This window comes from Miniopterus schreibersii (genome assembly GCF_964146895.1).
Source record: "Miniopterus schreibersii genome assembly, chromosome: 16".
NCBI lineage: Eukaryota > Metazoa > Chordata > Mammalia > Chiroptera > Miniopteridae > Miniopterus > Miniopterus schreibersii.
Window position 1 is genome coordinate 31,409,810 of NC_138116.1, and position 13,082 is coordinate 31,422,891.

At 35.9% G+C, this 13,082-nt stretch overlaps 1 protein-coding gene across 1 annotated transcript in view; it reads right to left on the reverse strand.

Moving 5' to 3' along the window:
- Positions 1-1,579: 1,579 nt before the first annotated feature.
- YWHAE (tyrosine 3-monooxygenase/tryptophan 5-monooxygenase activation protein epsilon) overlaps positions 1,580-13,082 on the reverse strand; it is a 36,898-nt gene continuing 25,395 nt past the window's right edge. The window contains exons 2-6 of the mRNA XM_081162474.1: positions 12,689-12,888; positions 10,619-10,725; positions 9,728-9,934; positions 6,992-7,128; positions 1,580-2,516 (exon numbers count right to left, since the gene is read on the reverse strand). Coding sequence (XP_081018600.1) covers positions 2,464-2,516; positions 6,992-7,128; positions 9,728-9,934; positions 10,619-10,725; positions 12,689-12,888 — 704 coding nt within the window. The 3' untranslated portion in view covers positions 1,580-2,463. The remainder of the gene's footprint in view (positions 2,517-6,991; positions 7,129-9,727; positions 9,935-10,618; positions 10,726-12,688; positions 12,889-13,082) is intronic.

The following is a 13,082-nucleotide window of genomic DNA, read 5'->3' on the forward strand; positions in this document are numbered from 1 at the left end:
ATCCAGCTTGGATCAGAATCACCACCTCCTCTAAAAGATCACAATCCCTTTAATTACCCATCTTATAATTTTACCAGAAATCCCTGTGAGCTATTACTTGTAACAAACAAAGATCTTTATACCAGTTTTTCAGCATAGCATGCTCTACTCTATACCAGTTTTTTCAGCATGAAGTCTACTCTCCTCTCCCGTCCTAGATTCAACAGCATAGCAGCTAATTTACACTCTTAAGTGGCATTTGTCTGGGGCAGGAGCCAAGTTAGAAGTTATGATATATCCCATAACTTCCCCTTAGAATCTATTTTAAGTTCATTCTCATCTTCTCAGAAGCAAAATATAACATTGGAGATTTGCTTTTCTGGCCACCCATCCCAGAACCCAACATTTTAGAAAACATTTAGGTCTAAAACTGTTTACAAATCAGCCCTGCCCAGTGTGGCTCAGTTGGTTGGAGCATCATCCTATACACCAAAAAAAAAAAAAGTTCAATTCCCAGGCAGAGCACATACCTACGTCAGGGGGTGTGCGGGAGGCAACTGATTGATGTTTCTCTAGTATTGGTGCTTCTCTCTCCTCCTCCCTTACTCTAAAATCAATATAAAAAAAACTTTTACAAATCAAAGCACTAAGAATTATATTTAAAACACAAATTAACTGCATTCAAGTTATAACGACAACTGGAGTTTCTATGGCAATCAGTTTACTCTCAAATATTTGACTAAACCAGGAGCTGAAAAACTCCCCCTTTCCTAACCAGTTACAGGACGTGGGTGTGACACTGTCCTTACAGGGCAGTGTCCCCTTTCTGCAGTCTTCTGATGTGTAACAGGAATCTTCCTAAAGACCTGTACCAACAATCACTCTCTTAAGTACCTCTCTGATTTTTTCAGGTGGCAGGTTTTCTCTCAATACCGAGAATGACACATCCTTAAAAAAATGCTCATAGCATCCTGCTTCAATGAAGTCTACACAGCTAACGAAGGAAACTTTTTCACTGAATCACTAAATTTCTGATATAAAATGATCTACATTAAATTAAAACATCTATACACATTGATGTACAGACAATCTCTCTGGAGGAAACTTAAGTGTTTCTAGTACGGGGGACCATGGCTATACTGTTATATACATGTACAACTGAGAATTTATATTATTCTCTGCCCTGCCACTGACTACTGTGGTGGTAGTAGGGGTTGAGGTGGAGGGGGATAATTTTATCTCAGCCTGAGAATTATTCTAAGATATTCAGCCATATTTGGTTATACAATCCAAAACTCCATGCTAGAAAATAACCCATAATTACACCGTGTATTAAATACACATTTGTACTTTAATGACTGAAATAAATACTGTGTTGCTACCTAGTTTAGAAAACAGGATAGGTAATGAATTGACTTGTACTACTTAGTGTTCTTCACAGACAGGTTACAGGTCATTTTTTTCCAAAAATATACATCTTTGGGAAACAGACAAGTGATTAATGAAAGAAAAAGAGACCTTTTCACATTCAGGCAAATAATACCATCAATGTGTTTAGACTAGAGATTTTATTTTAGAAAGATAAAAGATGGAGGCGCAGTAATATTTGGCATTTTTAATTTAGGTCTGTTTTATTTAAGTTTAATGTTAATTCCATGCTGTGTTTCAGTAAGAACAATACAGATTCTGTATCTGTGGCTCCAGTCAGATATCCAGTAGTACAAATTAGCTTCAAGTTACACATACTGAACAAAAGAGGTTGAGCGAGCGAAGGGGGGGGGGGCTGGGGAGAGGGAAGGAGAAGAAACAAAGAATTGAACACGCATGCAGGCTTTCCCATACCACCTTCAATGCTAACCTGCTTCAGAGGGAGAGTAAAAGTAGGCAAGAATGAGCAGCCACGGATTGTTGAACTGTTACCAGCACCATGCTTTTCAGCAACATTTCAGCAGAGTTTGAAACACTTTTTACAGCAAAACCATTACAACAAGCTCCCCAAAAAACCTTTAACCACTTCAAGCTAACACCCAATTAATTTTAAACATTGGTATAAAATTTAAACAATTAGAAAAAGGAAAAATGATATCACATATGCCGCTATAGTGTGATTAACCTCTCACTTAGATGCTTACTTCACCTAGAAGTCTAATGGCTTTCAAATGTAATTTCCATTTCTAATGGTAACCTTGCCACATCTGGCAGGAGACAATACAGTAATGCTGAAAAAGCCTCTATGCAGTCCTGTTAGTGTCTTAAAGAACCTAAAAGCTGGGACCAGTAAAATCCACAGAAATTCACTCTTGCCTTTAAGAACTTTTGAAAACTGTTTTAAAAAAAAACCAACAGGGCAGGAACCTAAATTCTGAGACCAAATGTAAAAGTCAGATTTGGTGGTTCTCAGTGACAATGGGGGAATCTCCAAGAGGGGTGGGATGGGGAGGAGTAGGGTGGTCAGAGATGGGTTCTCTTGTTGGCTTTTATGTCTCACTGATTTTCGTCTTCCACATCCTGCAGCGCTTCTTTATTCTGCTCCTCACCTGCAAAGAGGAATGACAGTTAATTATTTCATACTGACTAAATTAAGCTGTCATGGTCACAAAGGTATCATTCCAAACATAAAGATTCCTTATATTTGCTACAGTTGATATTAAACACAGACAAGCAAAGAACTTCTACCATCCCTGACACCCGAGATGCCTAAGCCAAGAGGTGCTGCTGGATCAAAGTCTTAAATGGTCAACAGGATGGAAAAAAAACCTGACACAGTAAAAAACAAACAATGTTTTTATGCTAAATAAGCTCTTATAGACAGCCATGGTAACCGTTTTATTAAAATGATTTTCAAGCTTTCATGTATATCATGTCAAAATACCCTTTCTCAATAACCTCACCTCATCAAAGATCAGGAGTATTTTACAATTTTTTGCAAAATCTAATTTACCCACAAGCTTCGTGTCAGAAATATTTCAATAAAGAGAACTGAGCAGTAAAATGCTCCAAAGGCCTTCTATAGTTTTAGAGGGTTCTGTTTTTGTAAATATTCTCTATTCTGTATCTTGGCCAATCACACCAAACCATAACCAGAGTTCTCACTCCAGAGTAAACCAGCAAGCTCAAAGTAAACCAGACCACTGAGGCTATTGAAGAAGGGCATTTGGGCCAGTTCTCTCATGCCATTTTTCTTTCCCTCTGAACATGACAATTAGCCTGGAAAGTTTCAACTGCACTTTGACATGCAATAGAAAGCCAGCCTATTCATCTACCTATTAATAAGCATTAAATAAGTCAGGCATAATAAAGAAGCATGCAGGATTTCACTAAAAAATAAAACAGGTCAAAGTTACATTCTTTTGTGCTGTAACAAATCACTTATAAGTCTTACATATTACTAGTGTGAATCAAAATAATTGAAAAATCAATTAACCCAACAATCATAATATGACAGTTTAGACCATCCATCCATTTATATTGCTTGTTAAATTACTTTAGGACGGACAATGACACTAAGACTGGTTGCCTACAGACATAAAGCATTTATCCTGAGGGATGCTTTTAAACAGTCTTCAAGACATTGATATGCTAAACGATAAATGCTGTCAGGGCAACAAGGGTTAAGGTAAAAATTAGTTTGTCCTGGGTAAATTAGTTTGAAAATCTCCTTTGTAATAGAAATGTTTAATATTGATATGTGACTCTAACAAGTACCTGTGGTACATACAGAAATTTTTGACTCATATATAGAAAAAGACATGCAAAGACAAAAATACCCATTTGCTGAGGAAAGATATGATGACTACCCAACTATTCTTCCCCCAAGAACAATGTATTCAAACTTAGGAAATGATAGGAGCATTCACTCATTTTTAACAGCAATATACTGCACCAAAATATGGCTAACATACAATAGAGCACACTCTAAATCACTCATAAGCAAACATTAGATTTGCCAAAAGTTCCAAGTAACTTTGGCATAAAAATATTGTCAGATGAATCACACCCAAACAAAGGTGACGGGTAGCAGATCATAAATGTCTTGGAAGGTTTTGCATCCTGGAACGCAGGACAGGCAGTTTTGTAAGCAACAGGATGATCATGTGCAAGCGCGATTAGTGAAGAACCAAGACTAAAAGCAGAATTCACTGTGCCATGATAATGACTTACAAAGTAGTTTTTAGGAAAGGAAGAGTTGGATTTTCCTTTAGGAATCTATATTGCAAGGAGAAAGGGAGGGAGAACAATCACATGAAAGCAACATCACAAGAAAAATAAACCAAGAAAGCAGGACAAAGGAAAACATCAATGATTGAGAGGAGTCGGATTTTGGGTCTTTTTACTTTATATAAACTTCACTCTAAGAAATACTGTTCCTTTTACCTTTAAGAGGATGAACCAATATCCTTTTAAAGGATACAGAGAAGAAAAGTTTTCCTTGGATATGTATTTCTTTGCCCACTCTTTCTAGATTTGGGGGGGGGGAGGATGGGAGGCAGAGAAAACACACATATCCTCTCTGTGGATTTACATATGAAACAGTCCTCTGATCACAGGTTAAGAAAAAAAGGACTGAAATAGCTTCGAGAAAAAGTTGTGATCCTTTTAAAGAATTATGTTCCAACACACTAAGACAGACAAAACATTCTGCAGTCAAAAAAACATAAAGGTGAATAAAAGTAAAAAAACTTTTGAACCACATAAATTTTTTCCTTTAGAAACCCTCAATTTAAATGTTTTGACACCATTTTCCCTAGTTAGTAAAGTAAAAAAGGAGAAAACAATCTATATAATACTTAAACTAAATTCAAGTAACATTCTGGAAAACTGCCCATTCCATGACCACAATTCTTCTATATTCAGCATTGATTCTAAGTCACAAAACCAATTTAATAAACCATATGTAATACTATACCTTTTAGCAAAACTGGCAAATAATTTCTTAGTACCCACAACAATTTATAAATTCAGGTAATCTGTTAATTTTACTAAAAGGTCAAGATACTACTTGGATTTTCATGTTAAACTATCATGTTGGAATTCTATCATGTTTGATAATTCCAAATATTTTATAATAAAGCTCTTAAATGAAAATTGGTCTGTTTCAAACAAATTTAACCAACCATTCCACTTACAAAGTAAAAAGGAACTGAAACAACTAGATGTCACTAAATTTAAAAGAACTTACAGAATTAATCTATGCTAATGTAATAAAACCTTCCCAACTATAAAAGCATAAGTAGTTTAAAGAAAGCATCCTATTTTAAAATGATCCATTTCATAAAATGAAACCCAATAACCAAAAAAAATAGTATCTTTGATTCTGTATAAAAACAGTGACATACAGTCTACTTCAATTAATCAATTCTTGGTTATCAGTGATAATGATCAAGAGGAGCACTAGAAAATATAAGATTTATTTCTATTTAACACTGTAATTTAACATCTTAGTTGTAAGAGCTGGCATCAAATGTCCAAAACAATAGCATTTCAACCCAGGTCACCCTTGTTATTTTTACCCTCAAATAATGTCCCCAGGTGAGAGGTGTATAGTTTATTATTATTAGGTCAATACTGCTTACCAAACTCTCCACATGCTTTTCTTTTATCCCCTCAAACAGGCAGATATATTAGTCTTCTCTGAGCTGAAGGTGACTATGAGGAGTCCACAGCTATTTGGCCATTTCTTAGTAGTTATTGTTAGAATACAACAAAATTTTACAGCTGGAAGGAACCTTAAGTCATTAGTTCAAAGATGGTAAATTTGTCTTGAATACCAGAGATTCATGGTAGTGGTTGCCTGAAGTGCTGTGTTGAAAAGTAATCAGTAGATCCATCTGGCTTTGTTGGAAAAGTATACAAGTAGGTAACATGTGCTAGCTATCTCAAGCCAATCCTTGTCAAATATCTAAATACTTCACAGAGCTAGTGAGCTCTAGAAGCTGTCACCCAATTCTCACTTTAGCACCGTAACCTAAGGTAAGTCTAAAGCCTAACTCTATCCTTCTAGACTAGAATAAGGAAAGTGGCAATTTACATGTCTTGATACCCATTTTCATATGCACCTTTAAAAAGTATAATGCTTCTAAAGACAGTAGAGCATGTTGTGTTTGACCAAGAGACTATGGCTAGCCTCGAGCAATGCATATGCTTCAATTTGAGGAACACCGCCCTTAAAGGTTCTGCAGCTAAAACCGACAGCAAACCTTTTGTTTCCGCTCCCTACATTACCACCAACTATAAAACTATCTGTGGTCACATCACATGAGTCTGCCCTCCCCTCTTCAATGATCTATTGTGTATAAAAATGATTCTTTGGAAATAAGCAGAATACAATCTCCTTTAAAATAAAGAAATTTTTAAGTGACAAATTTGGGCTTTTACTACATTTAAAATAAACAGTAAATCCTCCAACTCCATCATAAGAGTAAGTTCTATAAACTACTCAAGTAATCGTTTACTACTGAAATGTCTAAAAAAATACAAACAGACTACATCAGGTCTCTTATTAAATAGGACCTAAGGGCAGGGCAGGACATTCCATTTTCTGTACATGAATCCAGAGGAAAAACTTCCTTTTTTAGATAAAAGATTTCCAGAGAAGATGCTTCATAAATATCCGACACCATCTAGTTTAACCTGAGGACACGACTCAGCCAAAGCAGTGATCACGACATTCAAATACAATTAACCTCAGTCCCCTAAAATTGAATCTGAGTAACATCGAATGTTGTTCTTCCTCCTCCAACATCCAAAACAAAACATGAGAGAAGAGGTAAACTAGATTTAACAATTAGAGGTAAAACTTTTAAATATTTAAATATTAATAAAAGATCCCCTTTATCTTACAGCCCAGAACAGAAGAACGTACTTTGCTCTCTTTTCATGAAAAAGTAGTATTAAACTTTGATAGTTTGGAGGACAGTTTAGAGGAAACTATAGCTTGATGTAAAGAAGTACCAGGGATTTCTAAGCATAAAAAAAATCCAACAGAGACACATTTTAACTTGAGTTTCCTTACCATCACCCTGCATGTCTGAAGTCCATAGTGTCAGATTATCACGTAACAACTGCATGATAAGTGTAGAGTCCTTATAGCTTTCTTCACTCAGCGTATCCAGTTCTGCAATTGCATCATCAAATGCTGCTTTTGCCAACCTACAAGTATTTACATAAATGTATTACAAAAATAAACTGAAGTCCAAAAACAATTAGAAATGATATTAGTTAGATATTGCTCTTTTCTTCAGTTATCCCACAACATGAATAGTGACACTGAGTACCTGGGTTTTGGCATTAAAATAAAGAAAAAGCACATGTAACTGATGAAAATTAACTTTATATATAATTTTGTAATCTAGCAACTTTGGAGCTAAGTAGAACTTTTGGAGCTAAGTGAAACTTTTGGAGCATCACTTCTTAGTGTGCTTTCAACAAGCCTATCAGTAAATAGACTTTATAGACCAAAATCCAAACTAAAGCACCACCAAAATATATGCATAAAAGAGGTAGTTTCCAGTTCCAGTCAATAACTCACTTATTTAATAAAATTTAAATGCAAAAAGAAATCTTTGGACAGTTATCTCACAGTTTAATAGAATTTAATGTTAATGGAAGCCAAAAATGGGGAGGGGGCAATGCAGAACCCATGAAAATGTAACCATAAAAGTCATTTACTATTAGTTTAGAAGAAATAAAATCCACATTTATTGAGTACTGTGTACTATGTACACCAAATGATGCTGGACACTGGTGGAAAAATAGAAAAGAGTAAAGAGCATAATCTGAGTCCGAAATGAACTTAAAACATCTAGGAATAGGACACATAAATATTCTAAAAGAAGGATGTGCTATTCTAGAAAAAGTGCTTCAGGCACCCATGAAGAAGAGCAAATAGGGGAAGTCAAATCTGAACTAATCTTAATGGGTAGGAAAAGAGCATAAATGGCAAACTTCAGACCAAAGCAAAAGCATGAGCGAAGGCATGGAACAGCTAGACTGGAGAGTAACAATGAAAGATTCAACCAATACTATCAGCTGAACAGACAGCTACAGCTTCTTCAGTTAAGATATACCTGTTCCAACTAACACAACTAGCCACTTAGAATGTGTTTCTTTAAATAGTTTAATGCATTTTAAATAATTTATTGATTTCTAGAGAAAGAGGAAGAGAGAGAGAGAGAGAAACATCGATGTGGCAGCAAAATATCCATCAGCTGCTTCCTGCAGGCCCCCCTACTGGGGATCAGGCCCAAAACCCAAGCATGTGCCCGGACCAGGAATAAAACAGGCAACTTTTTGGTGCACAGGACGACGGCCAATCAACTGAGCCATACTAGCAGTTAGAATGTTTTTAGATGAATATTAGTTTGCACTCAAATGTATCCACCTGAGGAAAAGCTCTTCTTTCATGGCATATTTGGTTCCTACATGCTCAAGAATACTGAAGTTACAAAGGACAAAAACAGATGGCCCTTGAACAACATGGGTTTGAATTTCGTAGGTCGACTTACGATGTTTTTTCAATAAATATATTGGGATTATGTTTTTTGAGACTTGAGACAGTATGAAAAAACTTGCAAACTGCATATGCCAGAAATATCAGAATTAATAAAGTTAGGTGTATCGTGAATGAAAAAAATATATTTTCTCTTTGCTATGATTTCCTCAATAACATTGTCTTTTCTCTAGCTTACTTTATTGTAATAACAGCATATAATACAGAAATATAACATAGAAAATACATGTTAATCGACTTTTTCGTAAGGCATCTAGCCAAAAGTAGGCTTTCAGTAGTTATTGAAGAGTCAAAAACTGTATGTGAATTTTCAACTACACTGGGGGAAATCAGCGCTCCTAATCTCTACATTTTTCAAGGGTCAAATGAATATTACTCTAATTATATGAGGTACCTAAAATAGACAAATTAATAAAGACAGAAATTAGAGATTATAGGGGGTTGGGGTTATGGAGATTTATCTGTTAGTGGTTATAGTCTGTTTCAGGTAATGAAAAGATTTTGGGAATAGATACTGGTGCCAACTAAACTGTAAATTAAAAAATGATTAGAACGGCCATCAGCATGGCTCGGTGCTTGAGCATGGACCCATGAACCAGGTCACAGTTCAATTCCCGGTCAGGGCACATGCCTGGGTTGCAGGCTCAATCCCCAGTAGGGGGCGTGCAGGAGGCAGCCGATCAATGACTCTCATCATTGATGTTTCTCTCTCCCTCTCCCTTCCTCTCTCTGAAATCAATAAAGATATATTAAATAAAAAAATATGAGAGATAGTTTGACATGCATACATCAGTGAAGTGGAAAACTTTATATTAAAATAGAAAATACAAAGTGGTATATATAGACAATAAGCATAACTATATTAAAAATATACCTAACAAAGACTGAAAGCTAATACATAAAAATGAACACAATACTATTATAATTCCTCTCATTCCTTTTTCCCACTCTCTAACAAGTTCGAGATTCTTTTTAATCTACCAATAAAATTTTCCCCCATCAACATTATTATTATCTAACTGCTCTCCTAGTGAAATCACATAGGTTTGTCTTGAACTGAGATATGTGTGGCTTTGTATTATACAAAGCATTGTCATTGAGAGCAAAAAAAATGCTTTACTACATGTCCAAGCCTAGAAAGGCAGTTCAAGGGTACAAGACAGAAAACCAACTAGCTATTCCCCTTTGTGACCTTTTTGACTTTCATAGAGAGAGCTTTTGCTCTCTTCCATAACTTACCTGCAGGCACGGTCAGGGGAATTAAGAATTTCATAGTAGAATACTGAAAAGTTGAGAGCAAGACCTAAGCGGATGGGATGCGTTGGTGGAAGTTCTGTCATTGCAATATCACTAGCAGCTTTATAAGCCACTAGGCTATTCTCTGCAGCCTCCTTCCTGTCATTTCCTGTGGCAAATTCAGCCAGATACCTGTGGTAGTCCCCTTTCCTAAAACAAAAAGCAAACAAAACACAGAGTTAAAAATAATGCTATTTAAATAAAAATAACTATTAAAATTTTTCTGTGTGAAAAATATATTAAACAATTAACTGGTACACGTCAGTAATTTTAAAAAATCTTTTCAGGAATGACTGCTTCATCTATTTAGTTTTCCTCCTTAGAGATTTCATATTGTCAAATATAAGCAAAGTCCTAGAGAAATTAATTGAAAACCTAAAAAAATAATAATAATAAACAAATTTATCACTGGATAGGCTAGAATTAAATAACAAAAGTGGTTCCAAAGAATGGTACAACAGTTTGTTCATCATGAAATAAAACTTACATAAAGATGTTAAGAATGAACTACATAATGCATTGCTCTCGCTAGGGGGAAAACCCCACACAGGCATACAGATGTAAACAGGTAAAACAAAACCTAGTACATTTTTACAGTAATAGTCTGTCCATCTTAAATGCTGTAATATTAATATTTCATTAAAAGTGAATTTGCAAATGAGAATTCAAAAATTAAGTTTTGATAATCACTCCTTCCATGTAACAACTATTGTAATCAATCCTTCCAACATTGAACAACTATTCTTAAGTAAAAATTGAAAACCTACGTAGAAAAAATGATTCTAAGACAGCCAACATTTAATCTGACATTTTCCCTTCTAGTATAAAACCTACATTTTATAATAGAAAACCTTGGACTCGCCAGTGTTAGCTGCTGGAATGAGGTGTTTGTCCAGTACATCCAGAATGTCACAACAGATTAACTTTAGTTCAGTCTCAACCTGAAAAAAAAGGTCAAAAACTGTTTAAGTCCAAGAAATTATAAATTAATCCCACATTCTACCTCTGGTTTTGAAGAAACCATATTAAACAAAAAGCAGAGAAAAGTTGTCTCCAATATAGAAATTATCTTATTTCTTTCTATGTGCTATTTAGTCAAGTGCTTTGATTGATTGATTTTTTTTAGAGAGAGGGGAAGGGAGAGAGAAAGAGAAACACTGATCCATCTTCTCCAGCATAGGGAACGAACCTGCAACGTTATGTGCGCTGACTGGAAATCAAACCTGCCACGTTTCAGTGTTCAGGGTGACCTCCAACTAGCTGAGAAATACAGCCAGGGCAAGTGCTTTTATTTATTTATTTTTTCTAATATATCTTTATTGACTTCAGAGAGAGGAAAGGAGAGGGAGAGAGGGAGATAGAAACATCAATGATAAGAGAGTCATTGATTGAGCCCGCAACCCGGGCATGTGCCCTGACCCGGAATCGAACCCCGATCGCCTGGATCCTAGGTCAACGCTCAACCGCTGAGCCACACCCAGCCGGGCAGGGCAAGTGCTTTTAAAAAAATGAACTCATAGCTCAGGTATGGAAGAGTAACAGATTACTACTTACTAAGTGCTGCACATTCATATTAATTAAATTTTCTAATGAGGTATTATACTCAGAACCTCATAAACTGAAATAATGCTTACCCTTTATAAGGGGATCATTTTCCCATCTATAAATTGAAATAATACCTACCCTTTATAGGGGATCATTTAAAGATTAAACAAATACAGTATCTTACACAATTATATATCTTCCCACTCAGAACAGTGCCCAGCAGAGCTAGGAACAGTCCATAAATGTGGTTTCCCCTCCCCTCAACAAACTCATTCCTCTACTACTTTGTGCCTGCTTCTGTAATTTCTCCCACTGTACTCTGTGTAATATGCCTATCTCTTCCACTAGATCAGTTTCTTAACAGTACTACTGACATTTTGGGCTTAACAATTCCATGTTGTAGGAGGTGGTCCTACACACAGCAGGATGTTTAGCAGCATCCCTGTCTCTACCCACTACATGCCAGTAGCACTCTCTAAGTTGACAACCAATAATGTCTCTAGACATTGCCAAATGTCCTCTGAGGAACAAAATCACCATCCGGTTGACAACCACTACATCAATAATGGCTATCAAACTTTTTTGGCCAAAACCCACAGTAAAAATGGTATTACATAAATGTATATACACATATATAATATCTGAAACAATACCTCATGAAATAATGTCTAATGCCCTCTGATATTTTCCTATTAAAAAACAAAAATAACGATACTGAGGATTCATAAGGATAGTAACTATCTGTCTCATCTTTGTACCCATAACAACTAGCTAATTGTGTGGTGTGAAAGAGGCACACAAATACTTGTTAAATTCCACTGGGTGGTAATTTCAAGTCACTCTATAAAGTCTCTTGCAGTTACCAGAATAAAAACGAAAATTAATTCTCTACTCGTGTGGTGCTCAAAATTGAACACCACCCTCTGCAGCTTCCCATGAACGGAGTTCTTCACCTCTGTCCTGAAATATTGTATAGTGTGTAATTCCTAATCCAGGTGAGCAAAAGATACAAGCCCATTAAAATATAACATGTATACTACAGCCCAGCCAGGCGTGGCTCAGTGGTTGAGCATTGACCTAGGATCCAAGAGATCACGGTTTGATTCCCAGTCAGGGCACATGCCTGGGTTGCGGGCTCGATCCCCAGTAGGGGTCGTGCAGGAGGCAGCCCATCAATGACTCTCTCATCATTGATGTTTCTATCCCTCTCCCTTCCTCTCTCTGAAATCAATAAAGATATATTTAAAAATAAATAATGTATAGTACATATGTATACAACATGTGTACTAGGCTATGATCTAAAATATCCAAAACCTAAGGCACCTTTCTTTAAAGATGTCTAGGATATAACATTCTCACCATTTGCCGATATTCCCGAATCATTTTTAGTTTGTCTTCTCCTCCCTTGTTTTCTTCTTTCTGTTCAATGCTGCTGATTATTCTCCAGGAGGCTCTTCTAGCTCCAATCACATTTTTATATGCAACAGATAGGAGGTTTCTTTCTTCAACTGTCAACTCCACATCCATCCCTGCTACTTTCTTCATTGATTCCACCATTTCTGTAACAAAAAAGTAAAATCAGACCTTACAAAGTTTTGTTAACACATCCCTTCACAGGTCTTTTTTCTATCAAGCTAATATAAAACAAAACATAAAAATTTTAACAAAAACTTTCACAATCATCAAAACGAATGTAAGTAAAAAACTAAGAGCATATAAAATAAACTAAACTAAGAGCCTGGAGCAAGAGAAT